This window comes from Neofelis nebulosa, chromosome 3 (assembly GCF_028018385.1).
Source record: "Neofelis nebulosa isolate mNeoNeb1 chromosome 3, mNeoNeb1.pri, whole genome shotgun sequence".
NCBI lineage: Eukaryota > Metazoa > Chordata > Mammalia > Carnivora > Felidae > Neofelis > Neofelis nebulosa.
Window position 1 is genome coordinate 112427570 of NC_080784.1, and position 13860 is coordinate 112441429.

The window sequence follows — 13860 nt, forward strand, 5'->3', positions numbered from 1 at the left end:
AAAATAGCATTAAAATGTTAGTTTTCTTCTCCTCTACCCTCCTTCAAAATGGGGTATATATATCCATTTGTGCCCTTAAAAAAATGTTCTCTATGATGCTTATGAAATGAAGGTTATTAATAGGTTTACTCACTATTTCAAAAACCCCTCATTTTCCTTTGATTTTTTTTTTGCTGCCTTTTTACTAGGTCTTCGTCAACTGTAGTTAGCAACAAGAGAGTCAGTAAGAGAAAATTTATCTCACCAGCCTTCTCAAGTATCAATACAAAATTTGAACTTCTCAGCCTAGAAGCAACATTGCAGTTAGCTAGTCAATTAATTCAGGCACACAAGTTAAATGAGGATCAAGCTACAGCCTTAATTCAGATAGCTCAAATGATGGCATCGCACGAAAATGCTGAAGTGAAGGAACTGCAAACACATACCCTCCCTATCACGATCATACATGGTAAGAAGCAAGAAAGAAAGCAGTTCTAATAAATATACGGTTATATGCACTTTTGTAACTCTGTCTGCTTGTAATTTCCTAATCACAGAAGATTCTAGAATGACTCTACATAGATTATTTTGAGTCTGAACCTAGTTTAGTAAACTATTAGATGAGAGCAGAACTAACCATCCTGAAAGGGAGAACAGGCAGTGTATCTAGTGAATGAGTAGCATTATATACTCATTATTCACAGTATCCAGACTTGATCTAGATATCTACGTGTTGCACTATCAGAGTGAACTTCAAGCCTGAGCAACAAAGCCTTTTGTTAATTCCTAGTGAGCTCACACTTTCATCCTCCCCCAGCAGCTGTTCCAAATCTTTAATCTCTCCTGGCCCTTGCCCTACTCCCTCTAAAATTGATTCTGCCTTTAAAACAGGAAACGGAGTTTATAACAGAAATTCCTCTCAATAGCCTGCTCTCCCCCATTTTACCTAAGTTTGAACCTATTTTTACCTTTTTTGGTTCTGTCCCAGTAAAGGAGCTTTACTTCCCCCTCTTCAGAGCTAATAATTCTATCTGGATTCTGTCACCTTTTTAGCTCATTTCCTCAAACATCCACTCCAAAGCTATTTTGTGCTATTTTGAGGATTTATATCACATTCACCCTGTTGACCAAGCTAGATACCTGGGACTCATCCTTGATTATTCTTTCTCCTTAGATGAAGTGACTCTCTTAATCTTCCTCCTCCTCTCTGTTTATCTCCCCCCATCAGATTAGTCACTGAGATGTTTCACTTCTGGTTTCTACCTTTCTTTCCTATAAGTTTTCTCCTATCCAGGTTACTTGGATCCCCTCCATCCAAGCCTTCACTGTACCTCCTATATAGCCTGGTGGTGAAACGGTAGGCTCTAGAGCTGGAATCCTGGATTTGTATCCTGGCACTCTCATGTGTTAGCTGCATGACCTTAGCAGGTCACTTATCTCAGCTTTAATTTCCTGCTGTGTCACATAAGTTGATAACAGCATCTTTCTCTTAGGGTTGGAGGACCATATGCGTGAACGCTGGTAAAGGGCGTAGAACGGTGTCTGACACGTGGGAGGCACTGAGGAAAGTTAGCATGTATTATTGTTATGGTTACCTCACACCCCTTTCTAATTGCTCCACCTTTAGTTTTATCTTTCTTAATATTTTCACTCAAGTAGTTTTTACAAAATACAGTCTGCCTAAGTCAATTCTATTGCTTAAAATCCTTCAGTGACTTTCCCTGGTCTGCAAGACAAAATTTAAACTTTTTAGCCACACCAAGCAGAATTCTCGTGATTTATCCTCTTGCCTACTTTGTCGGCCTTGTCTCTTACCTATTTTGCTATAGGCTGTATAGAAATAGTTAACATCTGCATACTTTGCCATGCCTTTGCCTGGAATGACCCTTTCTTTAAGCAGTCTGGATATATTATGCTGGAAGACTTAGTTCTGCTACTTCTTATTTTTAGGAAGCATTCCCATCTTTACCAAAGCAGAGAGGAATGTTCTTTCTTTGATACAATAACAGTGTTGCTTATCATATTATTTTATCATTGTTCCTTCACTTTGTTTTCCTGCATAGATTCATTAAATGTGGAGGCCTTTGGTTATCTATTTATCCCTTGTGCAAAGCACATAGTAGTCACTCAGTGAATGTTTTTTGAATAAATTAATTAAATGAAAGGGAGAGGGAAGCAGATGGATGAAATATTTCTTATACTTAACAAAAATTTATTTATGACATTGCCTTTATTCTATTTCCCCTTCCTTCAAAATAATTAGGTGTTTTTGGAGCAGGAAAGAGTTATTTGCTGGCAGTGGTGATTTTGTTTTTTGTACAGCTATTTGAAAAGAGTGAAGTTCCTACAGTTGGAAATGCAAGACCATGGAAACTTCTCATTTCTTCTTCCACTAATGTAGCTGTGGACAGAGTACTTCTTGGGTAGGTATGACTAGTGTATTTAAGTGTCTTAATATTTTATTTTATTTTTTTTTACAAGTTTTATTTATTTAAGTAATCTCTACAACCAACGTAGGGCTCAAACTCCCAACGTGGGGCTCAAACTCATGACTCTGAGATCTAGAGTTGCACACTCCTCCACTTGAGCCAGCCACATGCCCCTAATTAACCAATTTTTGATCCGTTAATTTTTTCCATATTTTTGCCATTATAAATAATATTGTGACAAAATCCTTAAATATAAATCTTTATCTCAATTTCTGATTCTTTCCTTAGGAGACAGTCCCAGGTCTAGAATAAAAGATATCAACCTTTTTTTCTTATTAAGTAAGCTCTGTGGCCAACGTGCCCAATGTTAGCTTAAACTCTCAACCCCAAGATAAAGAGTTGCATTCTTACCAACTGAGCCAGCCAGATGCCCCAAGATATAAACATTAAAAAAAATTTTTTATGTTTGTTTGTTTATTATAAGTTTATGTATTTGTTTTGAGAGAGAGAGAGGTAGAGAGAGAGAATCCCAAGCAGGCTCCACGCTGGCAGTGCAGAGACTGATGTGGGGCTTGAACCTGTAAGCTGTGAGATCATAACCTGAGCCAAAATCAAGAGTCAGAGGCTTAACTGACTGAACCACCCAGGCGCCCCAAGATACAAACATTTTTAAGCTCCCTAATATATTTTGCAAAATTGTCCTTCAGAAAGGGAGTGATGTATATATACAAATGATCATAGCCTTTAGAGGTAGACAGACTTGCCTAGGTTGAATCATGGCTGACTCCACTTTTTAGCTATGTGGCCTCAGCAAAATACCTCACTTTTTTTTTGGAGTCCTCATCTCTAAGATGAGATACTGTCGTGCAGAGCTGTAATGAATATTAAATGAGATAATGTATGTAAAGATAAAGTATTTATTCCTAATAAATCCTGATGCTAAGTATATGGTAGCTATTGTTTTCCATATTATTATGTTGTTAGAGACAATTTTATATGTGATAAATACTAACATCAATATTTTATAAACATTTAATGAACCCTCAGTTGAATTTAAAAATTCTCTATAAAACGCCTTATATAAAAAAGACTTTTAGCTACATTGCATTTACTCTGAGTTTGGACATTTCAGATTGACTTCTATAACTATAAGATACACTATTACACAAAATTAATTTTAGTAACATAAATATTATTTGAAACTTTGCTTTATATTCTTCTAAATAATCGGAATCTATTTTACCTTGTTTTCTTTAAAGGCTTCTCAGTCTTGGATTTGAAAAGTTCGTCAGAGTTGGGAGTGTTAGGAAGATTGCCAAACCAATTTTACCTTATAGGTGAGAACACTGAATTCCAGAAGTCACAGAGTGCTCAGAGAAGTACAATATTTTTTTTCAGTTTATTTATTTATTTTTGAGAGAGAGTGCACCCACGTACACACAAGCGGGGGAGGGGCAGAGAGAGATTGGGATAAAGAAAATCCCAAGCAGACTCCACACTCAGTGTGGAGCCCAGCACTGGGACTTGATCCCAACACTTTGAAATCATGACCTGAGCCGAAACCCAGAGTCTGTTGCTCAACTGACTGAGCCACACAGGCGCCCCAAGAAGTATAATAATTTTATATAACTCTTACCTTAAATTTGGTTTTTGAAGAAGAGTGGAAAAAGATTTATCTTTTTTTTTCTTTTTTATCTTTTTTAACTTAGAAAATCTGTATTTTATATTTTTATAATATGAAAATGGGACAAAGAGGGATATTGTTTTATGTAATACTTTTTTTAGTTTGCATGCTAGCTCAGAAAATGAAAATGAGCAACTAAAAGAACTGAATGCACTAATGAAAGAAGACTTGACTCCTCTGGAAAAGATCTATGTCAGAAAAAGTATTGAGCAGCATAAATTGGGGACCAATAAAACCCTGCTGAAGCAGGTAAGTTTGTTTCTTCATCTATACGTACTATTCAGATTTCTTTTTCTTGTTGACGGAGAATATTTCCTTTAAATAAAACAAATGACTGTGATAGTTTAGATTCAAATAAGGTGTGTGTATGTCCATTTGGTGTGTGTTTTATCCTATCGGAAAACATTCTTCAAATTTGTGAACAGGTCCAGCTTACCATGACTGAGTTATCTTTTCTCCTTTTCTGTATTTGCGTGTGTGTATTTAAAATATTTATTCATTATTTATTTATAATTTTGAGACAGAAAGAGCACATGTAGGGGAGGGGCAGAGAGAGATGGGGAGAGAGAGGATCCCAAACAGGCCCCGCACTGTCAGCACCGAGCCCAACACAGGATTTGAACGTATGAAACTGTAAGATCATGACCTGAGCCGAAATCGAGAGTCAGACTCAACCAACCTAGCCACCCAGGTGCCCCTATTTGTATATCTTTTTATAAGCTTAAAGAGGAAAGAGAAAAGGTTTTTATTATTAATGCATTATTTTATAATTTTTATATAAGTTATATATAAGTATATTATTTATAATAATTATTTATTATTGAGAAAAACCTCCCCTTAAAGAGGAAACAGAAGATAGTTTTCTTGGCAAGTTAAGTGAAACTTGATTTTTTTCTAGGTGAAATTGGAGAGAAGGTCTGACCTCGGCAAAATATCAAGTGAAATTTGTCTTTAATGCTTTCCCTAGAAAGCCAAGCCTTTCAGGGTCTGTCTGTATCTGAGAATCTAGGAGTCTCAGATACTTGCTTCTAGGTATTGGAAGCCAAGACTGGACACATAGGATCCTAACCTGTGACAGGTAGCATCATCCCTTTTATCAACTTCTCATCCAGAGCAGCTTCCTTCAACTGGCAGCTGATGAGAAAGAAGCCAATGAGTAGCTCCCACCAATGAGAGGAGAGCATGCAGAAAAGAAAGAGGAATGGAGGAAAAGGGGGTTGTTGGCTTTTTGGACCATGTGGACATTGGTCACTTTCTGCAAGAGATTTGGAAAAATCGGGGCACCTGGGCGGCTCAGTCAGTTGAGCGGCTGACTCTTGGTTTCAGCTCAGGTCATGATCTCACGGTTCATGAGTTCAAACCCCGCATCGGTCTCTGCACTGACAGTGTGGAGCCTGCTTGGGATTCTCTTTCTCTCTTTCTCCCTCCCCCACCCCTTCTCAAAATAAATAAACTTTAAAAAATTATATAAAAAGAAATTTGGAAAAATCAACATGCTTGGGTCCTGGTATTGCTTAGCTCTTTCCAAAAAATGCTGCTTAACAAACAAAATCTCAGTACTTTAAGACAACAGACTCATGACTGTAGAGGTCATTTGGCACAGCCCAGCTTGAGGCTGTGGTTCAGGTCTCTCGTTCTGAGAACAGTTGCCTATGGCATGATGGCCTTCTCCTGACGGATGGCAGAAGCACAAGAAGGTGGGCAGGATCACACAAATACATTTAAAGCGTTTGTTCATATTATGTCTGCTAATACTCCATTTGCTTTAACAAGTCAGATGGCCAAGCCCAGCAGTAGTGGGACAGGGAAATACACTCCACCTACTTCTCTGGTGGGAAGCGCTGCAAAGCCACATGGCAAAGGGTGCGGATGTGTAATACTCTCACAAGAAGGGAGGGGGGAATTGGAAATGATAACCAATCTGCAACAAGTTTTGCTTACAGAAGTCCTCAGAAGGCTTCAGACGAGCTTTCAAGTATTTTGAATTATAGAGTCAAACTCTACTTCCTTCTCTACTTAATCCAGAAGGGCTTAGTTTGACTGTGTTCAATCAATGCAAATTAGTCATTTGTGTAAATTATTTACCATTTTAGTCACTTATTCAACATAATATTGACATGTAAGAATAATTGTTAATGACTTCTTTGATAATTTTCTAAGCGAAAGCCCAGACAGCATAATCTGTTGCTCACTGGTAATATCTGTTCACAAATGAGAACTCTTTTAAAGGAAACATTTTTCTTAAAGTTTATTTAGCAAATTTCCAAGGTCAGAGCTAACACATTTCTAAAGTGGCATGTCTTTACAATAAAATTAATTTTAAAAAATGCTTCGTGGTTAACTATTTCCTAGATCAATAATAAAAATCTCTTCTGTGGTTAGAACCTCAGCAATACAAGGACAAATTAAAATATATAAATAATACAGTATTTTATTTTATTTTTCAATATAATTTATTGTAAAATTGGCTAACATACAGCATGTGAAGTGTGCTCTTGGTTTTTGGGGTAGATTCCCATGGTTCATCGCTGACATACAACCCCCAGTGCTCATCCCAATGAGTGCCCTCCTCAATAATAATATGATATTTTAAAGAAAACTTAGTTATTTAGGTTTTTGTATTCGATATTTATTTAACTAAAAAAAATTGCTTCCTGGTTCGCAACTTCAGGGTTCTCATTCTAAGGTTGTCTTAGCAGATATAGTTCCCAGAAATTAAATGAGGAATGCCATTTGAGAGTGGTACCATGAGAACATATAGTGCTACAGTGTGGTGTCCCCTGCTGGATCCTTTCGCAAGAGCTGAATATTTAAAAACTGTGGAGTTTCTAATATAAATGGGGCCTTGGGATTTTTGGTTTTGTTTTTAACAAGAGGAAAACCTAACTGACGAAGGGTTATTGTATGTGATAAATGTTATCTATTGTTAAAGAAAATAAGGAGTTTATAATATTTCTTGTTTCACAGGGCCTATGGAGGCAGTGTTTAATTTGTAAAGCATATTTTTGTCAATCACATTTGTTGACAAAATTTTGGTCGGTTTGTGTGGACTGCCCTTGCTACCAAGAAGTAGAATTATACTTCAGATTGTTGAGAGGAAAAAAAATGTATATATGCTTGTGTGTATGTGTATCTATACACGTGTGTGTGTGTGTGTGTGTAGCTATTAGACCAGTAGTACAATGGCCACATGTAATTAGAAAATTCAGTCATTTTCCTCTTGTTTATATTTAGTTGCAGAGATTAAATATGAGTTTTTTTTGTTTTTTGTTTTTTGTTTTTAACATCAGGCTTTTTGCCTTGAGAATAATGGTATTCTCTTATAAGATTCAAATATACTTACAGGCCACAAGGACACTAATTTACTGTTGTTTAGAGGTAGCCATCTTTACTTTCTTAAGTAAGTTAAAATCCTAGAGTGCAGTTCGTTAGTGTGTTCAGTGCTCTTCGTGGAGCACGTTGGCCTGTGTTGATGATAACACATGTGGTGTTTATTTAGCTTCATCTAGAAGGATAAAATATGCATATCATCCTTAACGTTTTAAATCCTGACACTGTAATACCTCCCTTGTGAATATCAAAATGTGTCTTTTATCCGTTCTTATTAAGGGGCTTGTGGCTTAAGTAGCCTCTATGCTGTGATTTCCATTCACTCTGTGGGAATGACAAAAATGTGGAAATAAAGTGACCTATGATTTCTGATTGCCAGTAATTAAATTAGGACAGCTTGTTTCTGATTTTAGCCTACAAGTTCTTTGGTAAATACATTGTCTTATTTTTTAAAAATTTGTTAATTAATAATATTCTTATTGTAATAAAGGTGCGGGTAGTTGGAGTTACCTGTGCAGCCTGCCCATTCCCATGCATGAATGATCTTAAATTTCCTGTAGTTGTGCTGGATGAGTGTAGTCAAATAACTGAACCGGCCTCTCTCCTTCCCATTGCAAGGTAACCTAAAAAATTCCTTTCCAAAACACACTCAGATATCATAATATTTCAAATAATTTTGCACTTCAAACTCTTACCAAACTTTTTGAAAATTTTTAACAGTTTAGGTACTAAAGTGACTTTTTAAAAGAATGCAGAGGGGAACTTGAGAGGGGTTAATGTGTCAAAATTTTGTTAGATCACAGTTCAGACATTTGGATCACATAATTCTTTTTAAAGTTTTCGTTTTAATTCCAGGGAGTTAATATACAATGTTATATTAGTTTCAGGTATACAATATAGTGATTCATCAATTCTGTACATCATCCTATGCTCATCACAAGTGCCCTCCTTAATCCCCATCATCTATTTCACCCCATTCCCCCCACCCACCTCCCCTCTTGCAACCATCTGTTTGTTCTCGATAGTTAAGAGTTTGTTTCTTGGTTTATCTCTCTCTTATTTTTTTCCCTTTCTTGTTTATTTTTAAATTCCACATATGAGTGAAATGAGATGGTATTTGTCTTTTTTTGGTTGATTTGTTTCACTTAGCATTATACTCTCTCACTCCATCTGTGTCATTGCAAATGGCCAGATTTCATTCCTTTTTTATGGCTGAATGATATCCATTGTATGTATACACCACTTCTTTATCCATTCATCAGTGGATGGACACTTGGGCTGCTATTATATCTTGCTTATGGTAAATAATGCTGCTGTAAACATAAGAGTGCATGTATCCCTTTGAATTAGTATTTTTGTATCCTTTGGGTAAATACCTAGTAGTGCAATTGCTAGATCATAGGGTAGTTCTATTTTTAACTTTTTGAGGAATCCCTACAGTGTTTTCCATGGTGGCTGTACCAGTTTGCATTCCCACCAATAGTGCACAAGGGTTCCTTTTTCTCCACATCCTCGCCAACCCCTGTTGTTTCTTTGGTTGTTGATTTTAGCCATTCTAACAGGTGTGAAGTGATATCTCCTTGTAGTTTTGATTTACATTTCCCTGATGATAGATCACATAATTTTTAAAGCCTTGCTAACACTAGTGCTAGAATTTTACTAGGACCTTGCAGGTTTCTCACCTAGATTAGAGGTTCTTCTTTAGTCCTATTTTGAGAACCTAAGTCTACTGAAGAATGTTCTTCAGTTGCTTGCTTTGATAAAGTTCCAGTGTTTAAGTTCTGAAAATAAAATTTATATTATGAAAGGATATAAACTATGTACAGAAAAATAAGTTGAAAATGAAACTTTGTCCAATAAAATTTAGAAGACTATAAAATCTTCTAAGCTGTATCAGTTAATTGAAACATTGTGCTTTTAAAGCATCTCTGAGGGATCCTGAAGGCAGTGGAAAGAGTGCTAGACTTGGACTCAGTAGGCCTGAGTTCTAATCCTTGTTCTATCCCCAGTTAATGAGGGAACGAGTACCTACTGTCATGATTTACCCAGGACTTGGGAGGTCCCGCATCATGGGAATTTTAGGCTAAACTGGGACAGTCCTAAGCAAACCAATATGAGTTGGTCACCCCACTCAGGAGCCGGGAATGGAGGAACAGTAAGGTCCTGCACAGAGGATAGAGGAGTAATAGGGCTAATCTATTTAACAATAGAAGCAATAATGCTAATATGAGTAACAAGAAATATTTCCTGTTATGTGAAGCACCTGCTGTATACTAAACACATTATATACTGCACGAAGTCCTGATAACAGTTATGCAAAGTAGTAGCACATCCAGGTTACTGGTAAGAGTGCTGAAGCTTGGAGAAGTTAAATAACTTGTTGTGTCCATAGAATATAATGGAGTTGAGATTTAGATACAAGTTTTTCTACAAAAAAATGGACATTTTCCCACGATACCCTACCTCGATTTAAAAAGACATTTAGCCCCAGAAACCTAATTTATTTCATCTCTAAAGCAAGAGTTTAAGCCAAATGTTTTCTATGAAAGCCTCTAAGTTTATAGAATTTAAAAGTCATTGTTTCTCAAAACGTGTTGTGCAAAATGCTAATTCCATGCAGAGGCAAGGGGACATTTAGTACATTTTATGTAGGAAAAAATTGTAAGGGGTTTTTTACTGAGTAAGTTCAAAGCCTTTTAATACATTTATTAGCATTATTAAGCCTTGTTAGTTCCCAGAACTCTGGGAATACATGTTGGAAAATAGTGCAGCAAATGATGTCAATGCATGCCTTCTCTTATTGCTTAGATTAATTTTTGGAATTCTGTTTTTAGGTTCGAGTGTGAAAAGCTGATTCTTGTTGGAGATCCCAAACAGCTTCCTCCTACTATTCAGGGTTCTGATGCAGCTCATGAAAATGGATTAGAACAAACTCTTTTTGATCGGCTCTGCTTAATGGTACTACTGTTCAATTCATGCAGAATTATCATTTATGGATTATATACCGTGTAGATAGATCGAAAATGAAAATATTAGAAGACTTAGTCCCTGCCCTAAAATAATTGTAACTGTTTAGAAAGTACCCCTCTTAAAGATAACTAGCACCTTGTAATTTAAGTACCCTTTTATATAATGAATCTTTTCCCCATGTACTACTTTAATAGTGGGTAGTAAATATATTGCTTTTGCTCTAAAATCTTAAAAAACTCTATAATGTCTTTATTATCCATGTCCCCTATTGTAGAGCTGTTGTAGAGTGCTGCTTCACATTCAAAAGAATTTTTTAAATTAATTATTAATATACACATATATATTTTTTAACATTTACTAATTTTGAGAGAGAGGGATCCTGAGCAGGGGAGGAGCAGAGAGAGAGGGAGAGACAGAATCCCAAGAAGTCAGCACAGAGCCCAGTGCAGGGCTCGAACTCAGTGAACCATGAGATCATGACCTGAGCCTAAATCAAGTCTGACACTTAACCGATGGAGCCACCCAGGCTCCCCTAATTATTAATATATCTTTTTTAAAATTTAATTTATTTATTTATGTATTTATTTTTACTTTACATCCAAGTTAGTTAGCATATAGTGTAACGATGATTTCAGGGGTAGATTCCTTAATGCCCCTTATCCATTTAGCCCATCCCCCCTCCCCCAACCCCTTCAGTAACCCTCTGTTTGTTCTCCATATTTAAGAGTCTCTTATGTTTTGTCCGCCTCCCTGCTTTTATATTAGTTTTGCTTCCCTTCCCTTGTGTTCATCTGTTCTGTGTCTTAAAGTCCTCATATGAGTGAAGTCATATGATATTTGTCTTTCTCTGACTGACTACTTTCACTTAGCATAATACCCTCTAGTTCCATCCATGTAGCTGCTCATGGCAAGATTTCATTCTTTTTGATTGCCGATAATACTCCATTGTGTGTGTGTGTGTGTGTGTGTGTGTGTGTATGCCACATCTTCTTTATCCATTCATCCATCAATGGACATTTGGGCTCTTTCCATACTTTGGCTATTGTTGATAATGCTGCTATAAACATTGGGGAGCATGTGCCCCTTCAAAACAGCATACCTGTATCCCTTGGATAAATATGCTTTGTCAAAGATTAGCTGGCCATATGTTTGTGGGTCCATTTTTGGGTTCTCTATTCTGTTCCACTGATCTGAGTGTCTGTTCTTGTGCCAGTACCATACTGTCTTGATGGTTACAGCTTTGTAATACAGCTTGAAGTCTGGAATTGTGATGCCTCCTGCTTTGGTTTTCTTTTTCCAGCATTGCTTTGGTTATCTGGGGTCTTTTCTGGTTCCATACAAATTTTAGGATTGTTTATTCTAGCTCTGCGAAGAATGCTGGCGTTATTTTTATAAGGATTGCATTGAATATATAGATTGCTTTGGGTAGTATTGACATTTTAACAATCTTTGTTCTTCCTATCCAGGAGCATGGAATCTTTTTCCATTTCTTTGTGTCTTCAATTTCTTTCACAAGCTTTCTATAGTTTTCAGTGTATAGATTTTTCACCTCTTTGGTTAGATTTATTCCTAGGTATTTTATGGGTTTTGATGCAGTTGTAAATGGGATCGATTCCTTTATTTCTCTCTCTGTTGTTTCATTGTTGGTGTATAGGAATGCAACCAATTTCTGTGCATTGTTTTTATGTCCTGCAACTTTGCTGAATTCAAAATCAGTTCTAGCAGTTTTTTGGTGGAATATTTTGGGTTTTCCATATAGAGTATCATGTCATCTGCAAAAAGTGGAAGTTTGACCTCATGGCCGATTTGGATGTCTTTATTTCTTTATGTTGTCTGATTGCTGAGGCTAAGACTTCCAATATTGTGTTGAATAACAGTGGTGGTAATATATCTTTAAATAGAGGTGACATTCACACAATGTAAAATTAACCGTTTTAAAAGTGGATAATTCAGTGGCATTTAATACGTTCATAGTACTGTGTAAACACGGGCTCTATTTGAAAACACTTCTATCACCCAAAAATATAGCCCCATACCCATTTAGCAGTGTCTCCATTCCCTCCTCTCTCCAGACCCTGGCAACCACCAGTCTGTTTTCAGTCTGTATAGTCGTATCTAGTCAGTATACTTTATGTCATACAATCTTACAACTTTCATATCATATACAACCCAGAATCTGAACAATATGTGACCTTTTGTGCTTGGCTTATGTCACTTAGCACCGAGTTTTTGAGGTTCATCCACATTATAGCATATATCAATACTGTATTACATTAAAAAAATATATATTCTTAATGGTACTGTAGTCATCTCCCTACTCATATCTAGAACTTTTTCATTATCCCAACAGAAACTTTGTACCCATTAAACAATAATTCCTCTTCTTTCCTGAGCACCTGGTAACCTCTATTCAGCTTTCTGCCTCTGTGAATTTGCCTCCTCTATGTGCTTCTTATAAGTATAATCATATGATTTGTGTCCTTTTGTGTTTGGCTTATTTACTTGGCATAATCCATTCAGCGTGTGTCCATGTTGTAATATGTGTCAGAATTTCATTCCTTGTTAACACCAAATAATATTCCATTGTATGTAATACCACATTTCATATATCTACTCATGTGTGGATGGATATTTGTGTTGTTTCTGTCTTTCAGCTATTGTGAATAACAGTGCCATGAGCATTGGTATACAGATACCTATTCGAGTCTCTGCTTTCAGTTCTGTTGAGTATACATGCAGAAGTGCTACTACTGGGTCATATAATAATTTTATGGGTGTTTTTTTTTTTAAATCCATTCTCTTTGTTTTTTAAGTTTTTATTTAAATTCCAGTTAGTTAACATACAGTGTAATATTAGTTTCAGGTGTACAGTGTAGTGATTCAACACTTCCATACAACACCTGATGCTCATGACAGTAAGTGCCCTTCTTAGTCCTGATCACCTGTTTAACCCATCCCCCACCCACTTCCCCTCTGGTAACCACATCAGTTTGTTTTCTGTAGTTAAGAGTCTGTTTCTTTCTTTTCCTTTCTTTTTTCTTTTTTTCTTTTTTTTTTTTAATTTTTTTTTTTAAATATTTTTTTTTCAACGTTTTTTTTTTTTTTATTTATTTTTGGGACAGAGAGAGACAGAGCATGAACGGGGGAGGGTCAGAGAGAGAGGGAGACACAGAATCGGAAACAGGCTCCAGGCTCCGAGCCATCAGCCCAGAGCCTGACGCGGGGCTCGAACTCATGGACCGCGAGATCGTGACCTGGCTGAAGTCGGACGCTTAACCGACTGCGCCACCCAGGCGCCCCTCTTTTTTTCTTTTTTTAACCTTTGTTCATTTTTGAGAGAGACAGAGTGCATGCAGTGATGGAGCAGAGAGAGAGGGAAACATAGAATCCAAAGCAGACTCCAGGCTCTGAGCTATCACCTCAGAGCCTGACGTGGGGCTTGAACTCACGAACTGTGAGATCAGGACC

The 13860-nt window shown here is 36.7% G+C and overlaps 1 protein-coding gene across 9 annotated transcripts in view; it reads left to right on the forward strand.

Annotated features, from left to right (window-relative positions):
• Positions 1-13860, forward strand: part of ZGRF1 (zinc finger GRF-type containing 1) — a 93004-nt gene that overhangs the window by 68804 nt on the left and 10340 nt on the right. For 8 of the 9 annotated variants that reach the window (XM_058721612.1, XM_058721619.1, XM_058721616.1 and 5 more), the window contains 6 exons: positions 189-448; positions 2243-2402; positions 3668-3745; positions 4194-4341; positions 7913-8040; positions 10257-10380. In XM_058721612.1, coding sequence (XP_058577595.1) covers positions 189-448; positions 2243-2402; positions 3668-3745; positions 4194-4341; positions 7913-8040; positions 10257-10380 — 898 coding nt within the window. The remainder of the gene's footprint in view (positions 1-188; positions 449-2242; positions 2403-3667; positions 3746-4193; positions 4342-7912; positions 8041-10256; positions 10381-13860) is intronic. The other variant, XM_058721620.1, reaches the window with a different exon arrangement.